Raw genomic sequence first — 14,099 nt, forward strand, 5'->3', positions numbered from 1 at the left:
AAAAGTTTTGTTTTGTTTTTTTTTTTTTTAAATTCAATTTTTTTTTTTTTTTTTATGATAGTCACAGAGAGAGAGAGAGGCAGAGACACAGGCGGAGGAAGAAGCAGGCTCCACGCACCAGGAGCCCGATGTGGGATTCGATCCCGGATCTCCAGGATCGCGCCCTGGGCCAAAGGCAGGCGCCAAACCGCTGCGCCACCCAGGGATCCCTGTTTTGTTTTTTAAAGTATGTGGTTAAGTCACTCTGTATAAAACCGTCCCTTGGTTTTCTGTTGTTGAAATAATATCTGAGCCCTTTTTGACTACGGCCCACAAAACTGAATGTACTGGTTCCTACCTACCTATCCAATCTTATCAAGCCTCCTCTGCCCCTCTTTCACCCACTCAGCAACACAGGTCAAACTCATTCTCATCTTAGGGCCTTTGCACATGCTGTTCTCTATGCCTGGAAAGCACTTAACCTTGTTCTTTCACAACTGGGTCCTTTCATCATCTGGGTCCCTTCATTATCTGCATCCCTGCTCAAATATTGCCTCTCAGAGATGTCGTCCCTGACTAGGCAATTTAAAGTCAATTTCACATTCCACAGCACTTACCTGAAATTAACTTATTTTATTTACGCTGTTGTTTTATTCACCACTGTGTCCACAGTGCCTAGAACAGTGTTTGGCACTGAGTAGATGCTCCGTAAATATTTGTGGATGAAATGAATGAATGAATGAATGAATGCTTTGCCAGAATCCCAAATGCTTACAGGTGATAGAACTGGGAAACCAAGCTCACCTAGCTCTAGGATGCTTATCCTCCACCCACCACACTGCATTGTATGACCTCATGGACCGAGGTGAATCAACCCTACTTCTCAGTTTATGACACATCATCATGGTGAACCAGGCCCCTCTCAGTGTGCTCAGTCAGCTTTCCTGAATCCTGGCCGGTTCTCTACTACACGTGGCTTGGCTGTTATATGGATATTTGCAAATCACAAACGTGGTATCCTGTATAAAACTCATTCTGTTGTTCCTTACATTTTTATACTCAACGCTAATGTCTTCCACATCCATCTCCTTTGTTGCTTCTACCAGTTGCATGCAGCATGCCATGTTGAGCGTCCAGCACTTTTATTATCCACCACACCTTTCAGTGATGCACACTTAGCTTGGCCTCAGTGCCCCTGTCACATACATCACTGCCATGAACACCTTCATGCTACCTTCTTATGAATTGTGGGAGAATTCTTGAAGTAGGACTTCCATGCCATAGAGTGCAGGTGCAGGCACTCTTGATTTCACAAAGCACCGAAGATGCTCTCCTGGGTGGCTGTATGAATTTTCACACTTACCGTGAGGGTTCTGGGTTTCTCTTAACACTTGATACTAATTTTCTAATGCTTAATAATCTGATGAATCTAAAGTGGTTCCTAATTTCCATCTGGGTTCTCTGACAACTGGGGAATTTGAATAGCTCTTCATGCTCTTGGCAGTCATGGTAGCTCTCTTTCCTGAAAACTGTTCATATCCTTTGTCCATTTTTTTTTCTTTTGGGTTTCTAGCCTTCTTTCTGCTGATTGGCATGTCTCTACATAGCTGAGTATCTATGACTGCTGTTGTGCATCTCTTCTCTTTGTCTCCTTATCTTGTCTAAGCTTCCCTTAGTTAAAAAAGCTTGGAGTGCTGGGATGGAGTGCAGGCTGGGGCCCACATCGCATGCGGGCGTTCTCAGTGAGCACAGCCTTGGCTCCTGCTGGGCCCCAACCAACAGATGATGAGGGCTCTGGGTGCCGGTGCTGCCCAGGAGTGGCTATTGGGTTGGGCCCCTACCTCCTCTCCCAAGCCCAGCACTCTCCCTCATTGACCTGCAGGTGGTGCCCCAAGAACTCTACCTGGGCTCAGTTGAGAAACCTGTTCAATTAGACCACTGGGGAGTTCAAAGACTGCTTCAGGACCTGTGAGTGTGGTTGAAGTCCTTAACTGTTTGACCAACTTCTGTTTCAGCTGCCTTTCTTTCCCGTTGCAACATATGCCTTCTTCAAACGAGGCTGCAAGGGGATCCACACTCCTGCCATCTTCTACTCAGTTCACATCGTGACAACCTGAATTCTGGTTCTCTCCACATTTCTATTTGAGGACTTCTCTAAAGCCAGTGGTTTCAAAGGACAAGGACCTAAAACTTTCCATGGACAACTAACCCTTCTGTGTGTCTATGCCTCCTATTTTCTCATTCTTATGCTTTTGCTTTTTGTATTCCAGAGTTCCTCCTACAAGTAGGAGAAGAAATGAAAGGAAAAGAGAAATAACCACTGGCCCTGGGTAGAGATGCCCACGGGGCAGTTTCCTAATGGACCCAGTGTGAGGAAAACTCAGAACCCATGTCTTCAGGAGCATTTGAAACACCAGCAGCAGCACTCAGGAGGAAGATGGCTGGCAGGAGCCACATGGAATGTTCACCTTCTAAGGACCACCAGGCCAATCACCAGAGGATGGACAGAGGGCTGTGGGCTAGGTTATTGGGAAGTGGTGCCAAATACTTCACTGTGTGCCCAACTTCCATCATGAGCAGGACCAGACCAGAAACTGCATAAACTTCCCAAGAAACATGGTCTCCTTGGCATGTTCATGAGTCATTTGACCCACAGTATAGATATGACTGAACCCTGGAGCTAGGTGAGCTTGGGTTATTTTTCATGGGTTTCTGTAGCATATCACTAATTAGCAAAATGAAGCGCAGAATTTTTCAGGCCACTTTTTAAGTTTGAAATTATGTCTCTTTAACATTTATTAAGAACTATATCATATTTTCTGGCCCCTATCCCTGGAGGAAAAGTACTGTGCAAGAGGTTTGGATTGTTTTTAAATTAATTAATTCTTTTTATAGATTTTATTATTTATTATTATTAAAGATTTTATTTATTTATTCATGAGAGAGGCAGAGACATAGGCAGAGGGAGAAGCAGGCTCCTCGAGGGGAGCCTGATGCGGGACTCAATTCCAGGACCCTGGGATCATGCCCTAAGCCGAAGGCAGACACAGCCACTGAGCCATCCAGGCGTCCCTATGGATTTTATTTTTAAGTAATCTGTATACCCAGCCTGAGGCTCAAACTTATGACCTGAGATCAAGGAGTTGCGTGCTCTACCAACTGAGCCAGCCAGGTGCCCCTTGTACGAGGTTTAAACATACTTTTCCTCAGGGATCAGCCCTGGTATGACTTTCAGTCAGAAATGGGTTAAACTGGAAGGTGTTTTGTTTCTGTCTTGAACAGGTCATCCCAGAACAGATTTTTTAAAAACACTCCTTATTTATCCTCTTTCTAAAACATAATCTTCTGTTTTTTAAAATTAATTTTTATTTATTATTTTAAAAATATTTTATTTATTTATTTGAGAGAGAGAGAGAGATAGTGACAGAGATAGCGAGACAGAGCTCAAGTGAGTAGAGGGAGAAGCAGACTCCCTGCTGAGCACGGAGCCCAATTTGGGGCTTGATGCAAGTCCCTGGGATCATGACCTGAACTCAAGGCAGACACTTAACTGACTGAGCCATGGCACAGTCTTCTGTGCTTTTGCAGACCACCTGACATAAGTCCCTTTACTTTGAAGCCTTGTGTCTCCAACCTGATCTAGAAGTGTGCTTCCTATGGGATAACTTCACCCTTCCTAAGAGTTTCCTCATCTTTCCAGGCTTGTTCTCAGTCGAAGGCCAGGGGCAGCTGGGCATGACATGTCCATTGTGTAAATCTAGAATCTCTTCATGGTAGTACTTGATATTCCTTAGCTTTCTCTAAATTCATACCCAAGGCCAACTCAAAAAAACCAAACAAAGAAAAACTGGTGAACACACGTGGAAAATGGAAACTTTTCCTGTTTCGTTTCCTCTTTTTGTCTGTTTTGCTCACAAGTCATATTGGTCTTCTTGTTGGCAGTTTCACCTGAGTCATGTGTCTGATCCAAATAAGGGTAGCTGCTGACCACTGCCTGATTTGTTTTGTGGACTGGGGGCTACAGGGCCCAGGATTCTCTCACAAGGAGTTAGATATACACTTCAAAGGGAAAGAGGTAGATCATGCTATTTGAAAATAAATATTTAGGGATGCCTGGGTGGCTCAGCAGTTGGGTGTCTGCCTTGGGTTCAGGGCCTGATTCCCCAGTCGGGGGTCAAGTCCCACATTGGGCTCCCTGCTGGGAGCCTGCTTGTGTCTCTGCCTCTCTCTGTGTGTCTCTCATGAATAAATAAATAAAATATTAAAAAAAGAAAACAAAAATGTATTGTGTTTCCTTCCAAAGTTTTGGGAATTTACAAGACAGAAAGAGGAAAAGAAAGGATCAAAGTTTACAGACTACTTAGTTCAGGCTGAGAAGGCAAGAGGTGAGAGCCTGTGGCCACTGGGTATTCCCCAGCAGATATGCATTCGCATCTGAAACAATCCCCCCCTCCCCATCCCCGTTTTGTTTACTGCCTTCAGAGATGCTGCATTCCTTTACACACCATATTTCACAACATACTTGGGTCATTCATCAAGTCACTGGAATGTTACAGAGGTTTTTGGGGTTTGGTTTTCTTTGTCCCCTGCTATAAAACAAAAATTTCAGTTCATTTCTGAAAAACAAATTGGTCAGCAAATTAATTTTGTTCTGCTGCTCCTTTACACAAAGATTCATTAAAAGAAAAAAAAAAGATCCTCAGTTTTATATATTCAAGTCTATCAGGTTTCTGCTCTTTGAGTTTTATTTGAAGTGTTTCCTCACCCTGAGATCACAAAGATATTCTCCAACTTCATATTCTATTGGTCTGATAGTTTTACGATCCAGAAAAGTGTTGCAACAAGGTAGTTCACTGACTCTGGAGCCAAGCTACACTGGAATCCCAGTCTTCTCCTTACTAACACTAGGATTTTGGAGGGTTAGGACAAGGGTGAAAATTTTAAGGGGACTTCAATGGACTAAGCAAGATCATAATACTTTAATGCACTATTTTTAAAAATAAAATTTAAGGCAAAAATACATGATTAACCAAATATCAACATTTTATTTTATTATTATTTTTAAAATATTTTATTTATGTATTTAATTTAGAGGGGCACCTGGTTAGTTCAGTTGGTTAAGTGTCTGACTCTTGGTCTTGGCCCAGGTCGTGATCTCAGGGTCCTTGGATCGAGCCCCTGGTTGGCTCCATACTGAGCGCAAAGTCTACTTGAGATTCTCTCTCTCCCTCTGCACCTTCCCTTCCTCAAATAAATAATCTTTATGCACTTATTTGAGAGAGAGAGAGAGAGAAAGAGAGAGAGAGAGAGAGAGTCCGAGCAGGGGGAAGAGCAGAGGGGGGAGAGAGATAGAAAGAGAGAGAAACATAAGCAGATTCCACACAGAGCATGGAACCCAATGAGGGGCTCCATCCCATGATCCCGAGATCTGAAATGAGCTTTTCCTGAGCTGAAATGAAGAGTCAGGGGCGTAAGCGACTGAGCCACCCAGGTGCCCCAAAATATCAACATTTTAATAAAGACACGATTTGACTTTGCATGACTCATGTCACTCACCTCACCCTAGTCCAACCTTGAGCAAGTTACATAAACTCTCTGTGCCTTAGTTTCCTCCTTTGTTGGATGGAAGTAATAATAGTATTTCCTTTATAGCCTTAATTTAGGATTAAATGAGTTAATGCATACTAAGGGGCATAACACTGACTGGCACATATAAACACTCGATCCATTGTAACACCATTAGGTATTACAATTTATATTAAGATACTTAACCCTACAGATTCTGTCTTTGGATGTGGTACAAGAAGGGATCTGTAGTTATCTCAGTGTAGAGTGAACCAGTTTTCCCAGCATTGCCTACCAACCAGTTCTTTCTCCCTCTGAACTGTGGTGCCACTTTTATCACATATCAAGTATATAGTTGTTAACATGTATATCTATTTTAAGCTCTCTTTTGGGTCTTTGGTCAGCTTGACTAATTCTCAGTATCACATGCTTTTTATATTATTATGGTTTGCCATGTGGTTTAAAATATGATAAGCCACCCTCCCACCCCCCACCTTTGGTCATCTTTTTCTTTTCTTTTATTTTTTTTAAATATTTTATTTATTTATTCATCACACACACACGTACAGACACAGGCAGAGGGAGAAGCAGGCTCTATTCCATGCAGGGAGCCTGATGTGGGACTCGATTCCAGGTCTCTAGGATCACACCCTGGGCTGAAGGCGGCGCTAAACCGCTGAGCCACCTGGGCTGCCCCTCTTTTTTTTTTTTTTTTTTTTTAAGATTTTATTTATTCATGAGAGACACACACAGAGAGAAAGGCAGAGACATAGGCAGAGAGAGAAGCAGGCTCCATGCAAGGAGCCTGATGTGGGACTCGATCCTCAGACTCCAGGATCACATCTAGTTTCCAGAGGCCAATGCTGGGCTGAAGGCAGACGCTCAACTGCTGAGCCACCCAGGCATCCCTGGTCATCTTTTTCAAACTTGACCTAGCTTTTCATTCTTCTATAGAAATATTACAAAAATTGTTTTCTAGTTCTTAAAGTTTTTTTTTTTAATTTTCACTGGGATTTCCATTAAATTTCTAGATTAATTTCGGGAGAAGTCAATTTCAAATGTTAAGCTCTTTCATTCATTAAAAAGGTATGTCACTGAAGTTATTCATGTCTTCACTTATGTCCTTAAAATATTTTCTCTCTAAAAAGTTCCAGGCTGTGCTTTTATTTCCTAAATACTGAGTTTTACTGCTCTTGTGAATGGTATCTTATTTTTTTTTCTTTTTTTAAAAAAGATTTTATTTATTTATTTATGAGAGACACACACAGACACAGACACAGACACAGGCAGAAGGAGAAGCAGGCTCCATGCAGGGAGCCCGATGTGGACCTTGGGATCACACCCTGAGCCAAAGGCAGACAGACGCTCAACCGCTGAGCCACCCAGGCATCCCAGGCTGCTTGTTGCTTCAGAATTTGGCAGCGATGGCCTGTAAAACTTTCTGTTGGTAAAAAGCAAAAGCGAAAACCAACCAAACAAAGCACATTTCCCTTTTACCTCTGAGGTCCCACCTCTCTCAGGGGACTTCTTGTGGGAAATGAACTCTCACTGTGTCACTGTCCCCATGCACTTAGCACCTGGGTCAGAGGGCAGGGACAATAACCCTTCCCAGTTAGGAGGGTAGGATGAAGACAGGGCACAGGTCTCAAGACATTCCCCTGACTGGAGTACCTAATCCTTTAAATTGGGTGAAGGCTCCTACTGCTATTGATCACAGCTAGTTTCCAGAAGCCAAGAAAAACCTTGTTGTAGCCCCCAAAGTACGTCATTTCTATCAGTCATGTATTTCCTAATATTTATTGCGCACCTACTGTGTGCCTGACACTGGATTCAGTGGCCGACTCACCCATTCCTGACCCCACGAGGGGCTCTCCCAGTCTCTTGGGAGCTTATTGTACTCACAGGAATACCGAAACCCTCTTACTCCTGGTTTTATTTTTTGGTTTCCATTTATTTGCTTTTTGTTTTTTCCCAAAGATAAAAATCCAGGATGCAAAAGTCACTCTTTTGCTAGATTTTCAAAAAGAAAAGGCCAGAAAGGGATACACGGTAATAGTAGCTGTAGGTAGCGGCGTCACCTCGGAGGATGGGAGGGAGCCGCCTCCCATCCTCCGAGTCCCGGAGCCCCGTAATGCTGTAACACTACTACAACTTTAAACGGGTTGGGTAGGGGCACACAACCACGTGGGAGCGACCGTCCAAATCCATTCAATGACCTAATTGCTGGGGACGCCCCGCCCCGCGTCCCTGGCCCCGCCCCGCGTCCCTGGCCCCGCCTCTTTGGCGCGTCCCGCCCCCCCTCCCGGGGGGCCTCTCCAGCCTCAGGCCCCGCCCCTGGTCAGAGCCGCGCGCTCGGCGCTGCGCAGAGAACCAATTACAGTCCGTTTCGACGTTTACTCCCTTTTTGGCATCTGCCCTCAGCCAAAATGGCGGCATCTCGGAAGTTGCCGAAGCCCTAGAAAGTGCCGAAGCAGGTCCGGAAGCTGCCGAAGGAGTCCGGAAGTTACCGAAAGAGAGCAGCGGGGAAGAAGGATGGCGGATATCATCGCAAGGCTCCGGGAGGACGGGATCCAAAAGCGTGTGATACAGGAGGGCCGAGGAGAGCTCCCGGACTTTCAGGATGGAACCAAGGTTCGTGCCCAGCCCCCTCCCCTCAACCCTTTGGCGGCGCGGTGCGCATGCGAGGCGGGAGAAGGCCTTAGGCGAGAGGTTGCGCATGCCCAGAGAGCAGCGGCCGCTGACCCTACCGCTCACATGCCGAGCTCGACGCTGGTTGGTCTGCATTTAAGTAGGGGGTGAATTTAGAGACGTCTGCCTCGCCCGGTGGTTTGGCGGTGTGGCTGCATTGGTCGGGGAGGCCGTCAGTCATCATCAGAAGGTTGCGGGGCGGGGGGGGGGGGGGGGGGGGTTGGCTTCAGCGTGTGCTCAGACCTGGAGCTGGAGGAGACCCAGAGCGGGAGACCTGGGACGTGGGGGGTGCCCCGGGACTGGGGAGGAGGCTCGGGGCCTCTGGGTTGTAAGGTTCAAGTTCTTTTATAGATGGGAGAGTCTTCTGAAAACACTTAGACTAGCTCCCATTGTTTAATTGGGGAAAAGTGAGGCAAACCCATTAAACATGCCCAGAGGTCAGGTCTGCCAGACTGGAGCTCTTGGGCAGAGTTTTGGACCTCTCTGCGTGATGTTGCTCAGGACAGATAAGGGCTGGGAGGTTAAAGAGTGTACCACCTTCCTCCTTTGTATCTCCAGGCCTCTCCTGTCCCCTCCCCAAATACCCTAAGTCTCTGGGCTTCCCTGCTTCTGCTCATGCAGTTCCCTCCTGGAGTGCCTTTTTCAGTTGCCTCTAGAGTCGGTTGCTTCCCAGGGGCAGCCCCTAGGGCCCAGCAGAGCAGTCACACAGAACATGCATATTGAGCAAGTAACCAAAGATCCTGGCCTGGATTGGGGACACCAAAAGTAAAAGCGGTTGTGAATGAGCAGCCCTCTGCCAAGGTTGGGTGGGTAAAGATTCTAGACTGGCCCAGCGTCAGTGCCATGAGAGCAGAGGGAGAACTCCGTCGTTTTGATGGTCAGTTATATTAAGAGGGATTCTTTCAGAGTGGAGAGAAGAGGTGTGGGAGTGGGCGCATGTCCCCATGGGCTGTGTGTAGCGGGGGTTGATGGCCTTGAAGAAGGGAGATTCTGGATGGAACAGACACCAGGAGGAGAGACATTGTAAAGATAGTGAAGATATGTGTGGCACCAAAAAACAGAGACAAGTAATACCAAAGAACAATCCCGTGGTGATCGAGCGCTCACAGTAATACATAGGTCTGTTTCCTTTCATTCCCACAATGCGGGCTGGGTTAGGGTTGCCTCTACTTTACTGATTTGGAATCAGAGTTCAGAGATGCAGCACCGTGTGGTGGGCAAAAGTGTGGGCTTCTCTATCTATATATCCTGCCAAGGGTTTCTTTTTTTTTTTAATTTTTTCTTTTTTTAATTTTTTTATGATAGTCACAGAGAGAGAGAGAGAGAGGCAGAGACATAGGCGGAGGGAGAAGCAGGCTCCATGCACCGGGAGCCCGATGTGGGATTCGATCCTGGGTCTCCAGGATCGCGCCCTGGGCCAAAGGCAGGCGCCAAACCGCTGCACCACCCAGGGATCCCCCTGCCAAGGGTTTCATCTTCAGATCTCTTCTCTCTGCACTTACAACCCTGGGTGATTGTCCCCCAGGCTCATCTCTAAAAAACTCTCCACTGCCACAGTGTATTTTTGGCTGCGCTCCCGACTCACCACCATCACTTGGTGGCATCTCAGACTTAGCCAGCTGTACCCAAGCCTTCCCCCATCTCAGTGGGGGGCACCTCTGGCCTTCTGGTTGCCAAAACCCTCCCAGTCTCCACAGCCCTTCCTGTGCTCTCATGTCCTGTAGCAAGTCTTCAGAATGCACCGGGGATCTCACCACTTCTCATGGTCTCTCCCCGGACCACCCTGGTTCAGGTCCCCGTTGTGCCCCTGGCCTACTGTGCTAACCTCTTAACTCACCTTCCTGCATCTGCCCTCACCCAAGTCAGATCCTCTCCCTCCTCTGCATGGAGCCACCCAGAGTAAAAACACAATGGCCTCACCATAGCCTCCAAGTCCTGCGGGATCGTTCCCCTTGACTGCGGTGACCCCACAGTGCACCCCTTCCCTCATTTGCTCTTTTTCTGCCACACTGGCCTTTTTTTTTTTTTTTTTTTTTTAAGATTTTGTTTATTCATGAGAGACACACAGAGAGAGAGAGAGACAGAGACAGAGACACAGGCAGAGAGAGAAGCAGGGGCTCCATGCAGGGAGCCTGATGCGGTACTCGATCCTGAGACTCAAGGGTGATGCCCTGGGCCGAAGGCAGGCGCTAAACTGCTGAGCCACCCAGGCTGCCCTTGCCACACTGGCCTTGATGCATCTTGAACACACTGCATGATCTCACTGCTGTTCTTTTGGCCTAGACAGTTCACACCAGTTTCCTACCCCAGCATCTGTCTGGTGGGCTTTCTCTTGTACTCTCTTCAGATATCTGCTCTAATGTTGCCTCCTCAGAGAGTGTCCGCGTCCTGTGTATAAATTTGCCCTGTCTTCCTCTGCTGCATTATTTTCTGATCCACAGCCCTTAGCTCCATTGTATACAGCACACTGTTTTGTTTCAGCCTTATCTCCTTTAGAAGTTCCATGTGAACTCCATGGGCACAGGGACTTTTATCTGTTCTGTTTACTGCTGTGTCTAGCACAGAGCTCAGACACATAGTATGTGGTCAGTAAATATTTGTTGAAAGAACATTTGGTGGCAGGGTGCTTGGAATCCCACCCCAGCCTGTCCACCCCCTAACCATGTGACTTGGGCTCCTTACTTCACTCTCTGTGACTTAGTTTCCTCCCCTGGGTGGTGGGGTAAAGGTCAGGTGGTGACCCTTGGGTGAGTCCTGTGCCCCATGCTATCTGCTGGGCTTGTCCTTGGGGGCTTGGTGAGTGTTTGTGCCCTTGCCTTATCCCACATGTGGCCTGCAGGCCACATTCCACTACCGGACTCTGCACAGTGACAAGGAGGGTGCCGTGCTGGACGACAGCCGGGTGCGTGGCAAGCCCATGGAGCTCATCATTGGCAAGAAGTTCAAGCTGCCTGTGTGGGAGACCATCGTGTCCACCATGCGTGAGGGGGAGATCGCCCAGTTCTGCTGCGACATCAAGGTACCTGACATCCTGCACCTGCCTGCAATGTCTGTCCAGACGTTTCCTATTCCCCATCCTAGGGCCTGTGCCCTAGCCAGGCTGCCACCAACTCCCTCCAGGGCACTACACCAACAGGACATCGGGGTCCTGGCCCCTTCTGCCTTCTCCTCTTCATTAGCCAGACTGCAGCCAGGGGACTGATTCTCAAATGCAAATAACCTGCACAACTGCGTTTTAAATCCTCTCTGGCCCCTAGTTACTCTCAGACTCTCACACAGCCCTGCAGGCTCTGACTCCTGCCAGTCTTCCCCTCCTACTCACCTCCCTGCCTTTCCTTTCTGTCCCCTTCTTGGCCAAGATCCTACCTCATACTTCAAAGTCAATTCCTGGGGTCACTACCCCTAGGAAGCCCTCCCTGACAGCTGGTGGTTGGCTTGAAATCCTCCTCTGGGTCCTCTAACCCTCATGCCCTGCATGGCCAGGATTTGGTCCTCTACCTGGGTGTAAGGGACTGCAGAGCAAGGACTAGACCTGTTTATCTTTAGCTCAAAACACTCAGCACCAAGACTGAGGATGTCTGCTGGCTGGAGAGACGTTACTCCCACAGTCTGCTCCCATGCAGACTATAGGGAGAGTGAGCAGAGCTGGTTGGACTGGGGTTGAGGTAGTCAGCTTCCCACCTTCTCAGCAGCTGTTCCTGGTGAAAGGTCAAAGACTAGGTCCTCTATGCCTGGAGGTCTCCGCCGAGCGCCCAGACCTGAGATAGGCCCTGAGTGGGGTGGGCCTGGGGCAGGAGAGAAGGAAGAGGGATGCTGAGAACAGAATGTGGAGGGATCCCAGTAATGGTGAGAAGTCCAGCTTGTGGGCTACACCTCTGGGAGGAGGAGGAGGAAGAGGCAAGAGTCTGAGCTTGTAAGAGCAGGGGAGGTGGGTTGACAGTGAGAGTGTGTGTTTGTGTTGGGTGTGGGAGAGGTGCTTGGTTTGGTGGCCAGAGAGTGTGGTGGGAGCTGGGGACTTTGCCAGAACAGAAGGCTGGGATGCCAGAGGACTCTGGAGGGAGTTTCTCTGTTTCAATGGAGTGGGGCCTGAGCCAGTTACTGCCCCTCTCTGGACTTCAGTGTTTTCTCTCAGGTGGTAATGGGGTCAGGGGCTGGGCTTCTTGGGTGTGGAGACCAGGCAGCCCACGCTGACAGAGCCCCTGGTGCCCACTTGCCTCTCTACAGCATGTGGTCCTGTATCCGCTTGTCGCCAAGAGTTTACGCAACATCGCAGCCGGCAAGGACCCTCTGGAGGGCCAGCGGCACTGCTGTGGTATCGCCCAGATGCATGAGCACAGTTCTCTGGGCCATGCTGACCTGGATGCTCTGCAGCAGAACCCTCAGCCTCTCATCTTTGACATTGAGATGCTTAAGGTGAGGGGCTACCAAGCCACCACTGCGCAGCCTCACAGCAGGAATTGGTCCTGACTGCTCGCCCAGGGCTATTGGATGGACCGTTGCAGGGTTGGGATAGGGCAGGTACAAGAACGCCTGGCAGGATCCTGACAGTCTCCATAGGTTTCCCTCCTGGGGCCCCTCTGCTTCTGCAGGTCTCTGTGAAGGTAGGGGTTTTCACCATCTTGTTCACTCTTCTGTTCCTGGAAGCTGGCCTCGTGCTGGACAGGTAGGAGGTCCTACTTAAACATTTGTTGAATGGTCAGTGAAGGAATAAGTGGTTCTGCTTCTGGTGTCCAACGTCCAGAGGCCCGACCAGCCTCTAGGCTGGCCGGGTCTGCCGATAGGGAAGCTCTGGTGCCCCGGGGCCTCACCTGATGTGGCCCACGCTCTGGCAGGTGGAGAACCCCGGCACATATCAGCAGGACCCCTGGGCCATGACAGATGAGGAGAAGGCAAAGGCAGTGCCAGTCATCCACCAGGAGGGCAACAGGCTGTACCGTGAGGGCCACGTGAAGGAGGCCGCCGCCAAGTACTACGATGCCATTGCCTGCCTCAAGAACCTGCAGATGAAGGTGCTGCCTGGAGGCTGTGGTGGAGAGGGTGAGCTGGAACTAAGGGACCCGGCTCTTAGTGTCTTCTGGCCTCTTGCTGTCCCCATGCCCCCAGGAGCAGCCCGGGTCCCCTGACTGGATCCAGCTGGATCAGCAGATCACCCCGTTGCTGCTCAACTATTGTCAGTGCAAGCTGGTGGCCCAGGAGTATTATGAAGTGCTGGACCACTGCTCCTCCATCCTCAACAAATATGACGGTGAGCCTTTGACGTCATCCCCCTTTGGAGCCCCTACGCGCACTTGAACAAATGTCTTCCACCCAAGCAGGGTCATGGGCACTGTTGTGTCAATGACATATGAATGGTGTCGTGGGGTTTTGGGTGTGGTTGGCATTCTCCGTTTGGGAGGGCTCTGACCCATGAGGGGACTACAGTGGCAGAAGTCAGGCTGGCCAGCTGGCTTGTCCCCCTCTAATGCCTTTGCATGCCTGCTTCCCTCTGGCACCCCTGCAGACAATGTCAAGGCCTACTTCAAGCGGGGCAAGGCACACGCGGCTGTGTGGAATGCACAGGAGGCCCAGGCTGACTTTGCCAAGGTGCTGGAGCTGGACCCCGCCCTGGCGCCCATCGTGAGCCGTGAGCTGCGAGCCCTGGAGGCACGGATCCGGCAGAAGGATGAAGAGGACAAGGCTCGCTTCCGGGGCATCTTCTCCCATTGATAGGGCCCTGCCGGCCCTGCCCACCCTGCCTAGCCCACTGCTGCTTCCAGCACCCCTGCTCCTGCTGCATCATGCTTCTCTGTATATAAAGGCCGTATTTATCTCTCCCTGGGCCTGTCGAGCTGAACCATTGGGAAGACCAGGGTTAACATCTCAAACTT

The 14,099-nt window shown here is 49.1% G+C and overlaps 1 protein-coding gene across 2 annotated transcripts; it reads left to right on the forward strand.

Moving 5' to 3' along the window:
• The first annotated feature begins 7,867 nt into the window (after nucleotides 1–7,867).
• Nucleotides 7,868–14,045, forward strand: AIP (AHR interacting HSP90 co-chaperone). Of its 2 annotated transcripts, none has more exons than XM_026004280.2 (6): nucleotides 7,868–8,175; nucleotides 11,072–11,251; nucleotides 12,457–12,645; nucleotides 13,065–13,241; nucleotides 13,336–13,477; nucleotides 13,733–14,045. In XM_026004280.2, the coding sequence occupies exons 1-6, from the start codon at nucleotides 8,077–8,079 to the stop codon at nucleotides 13,936–13,938; spliced, it is 993 nt and encodes a 330-aa protein (XP_025860065.1). In that variant the 5' UTR covers nucleotides 7,868–8,076; the 3' UTR covers nucleotides 13,939–14,045. The 2 variants fall into 2 exon arrangements, with proteins under 2 accessions (XP_025860065.1, XP_025860066.1); XM_026004281.2 differs by having other exon boundaries at nucleotides 7,903–8,175; nucleotides 13,336–13,490; nucleotides 13,733–14,028.
• Nucleotides 14,046–14,099: the final 54 nt, after the last annotated feature.

Source organism: Vulpes vulpes, chromosome 5, assembly GCF_048418805.1.
Source record: "Vulpes vulpes isolate BD-2025 chromosome 5, VulVul3, whole genome shotgun sequence".
Taxonomy (NCBI): Eukaryota; Metazoa; Chordata; class Mammalia; order Carnivora; family Canidae; genus Vulpes; species Vulpes vulpes.

Bases quoted from the DNA above. Each gene is read 5' to 3' on its own strand.
- AIP (XM_026004280.2), top strand. From the start codon at position 8,077: ATGGCGGATATCATCGCAAGGCTCCGGGAGGACGGGATCCAAAAGCGT. The intron at 8,176-11,071 runs GTTCGTGCCCAG...TGTGGCCTGCAG, and splicing joins ACTTTCAGGATGGAACCAAG to GCCACATTCCACTACCGGAC. The intron at 13,478-13,732 runs GTGAGCCTTTGA...GCACCCCTGCAG, and splicing joins CATCCTCAACAAATATGACG to ACAATGTCAAGGCCTACTTC.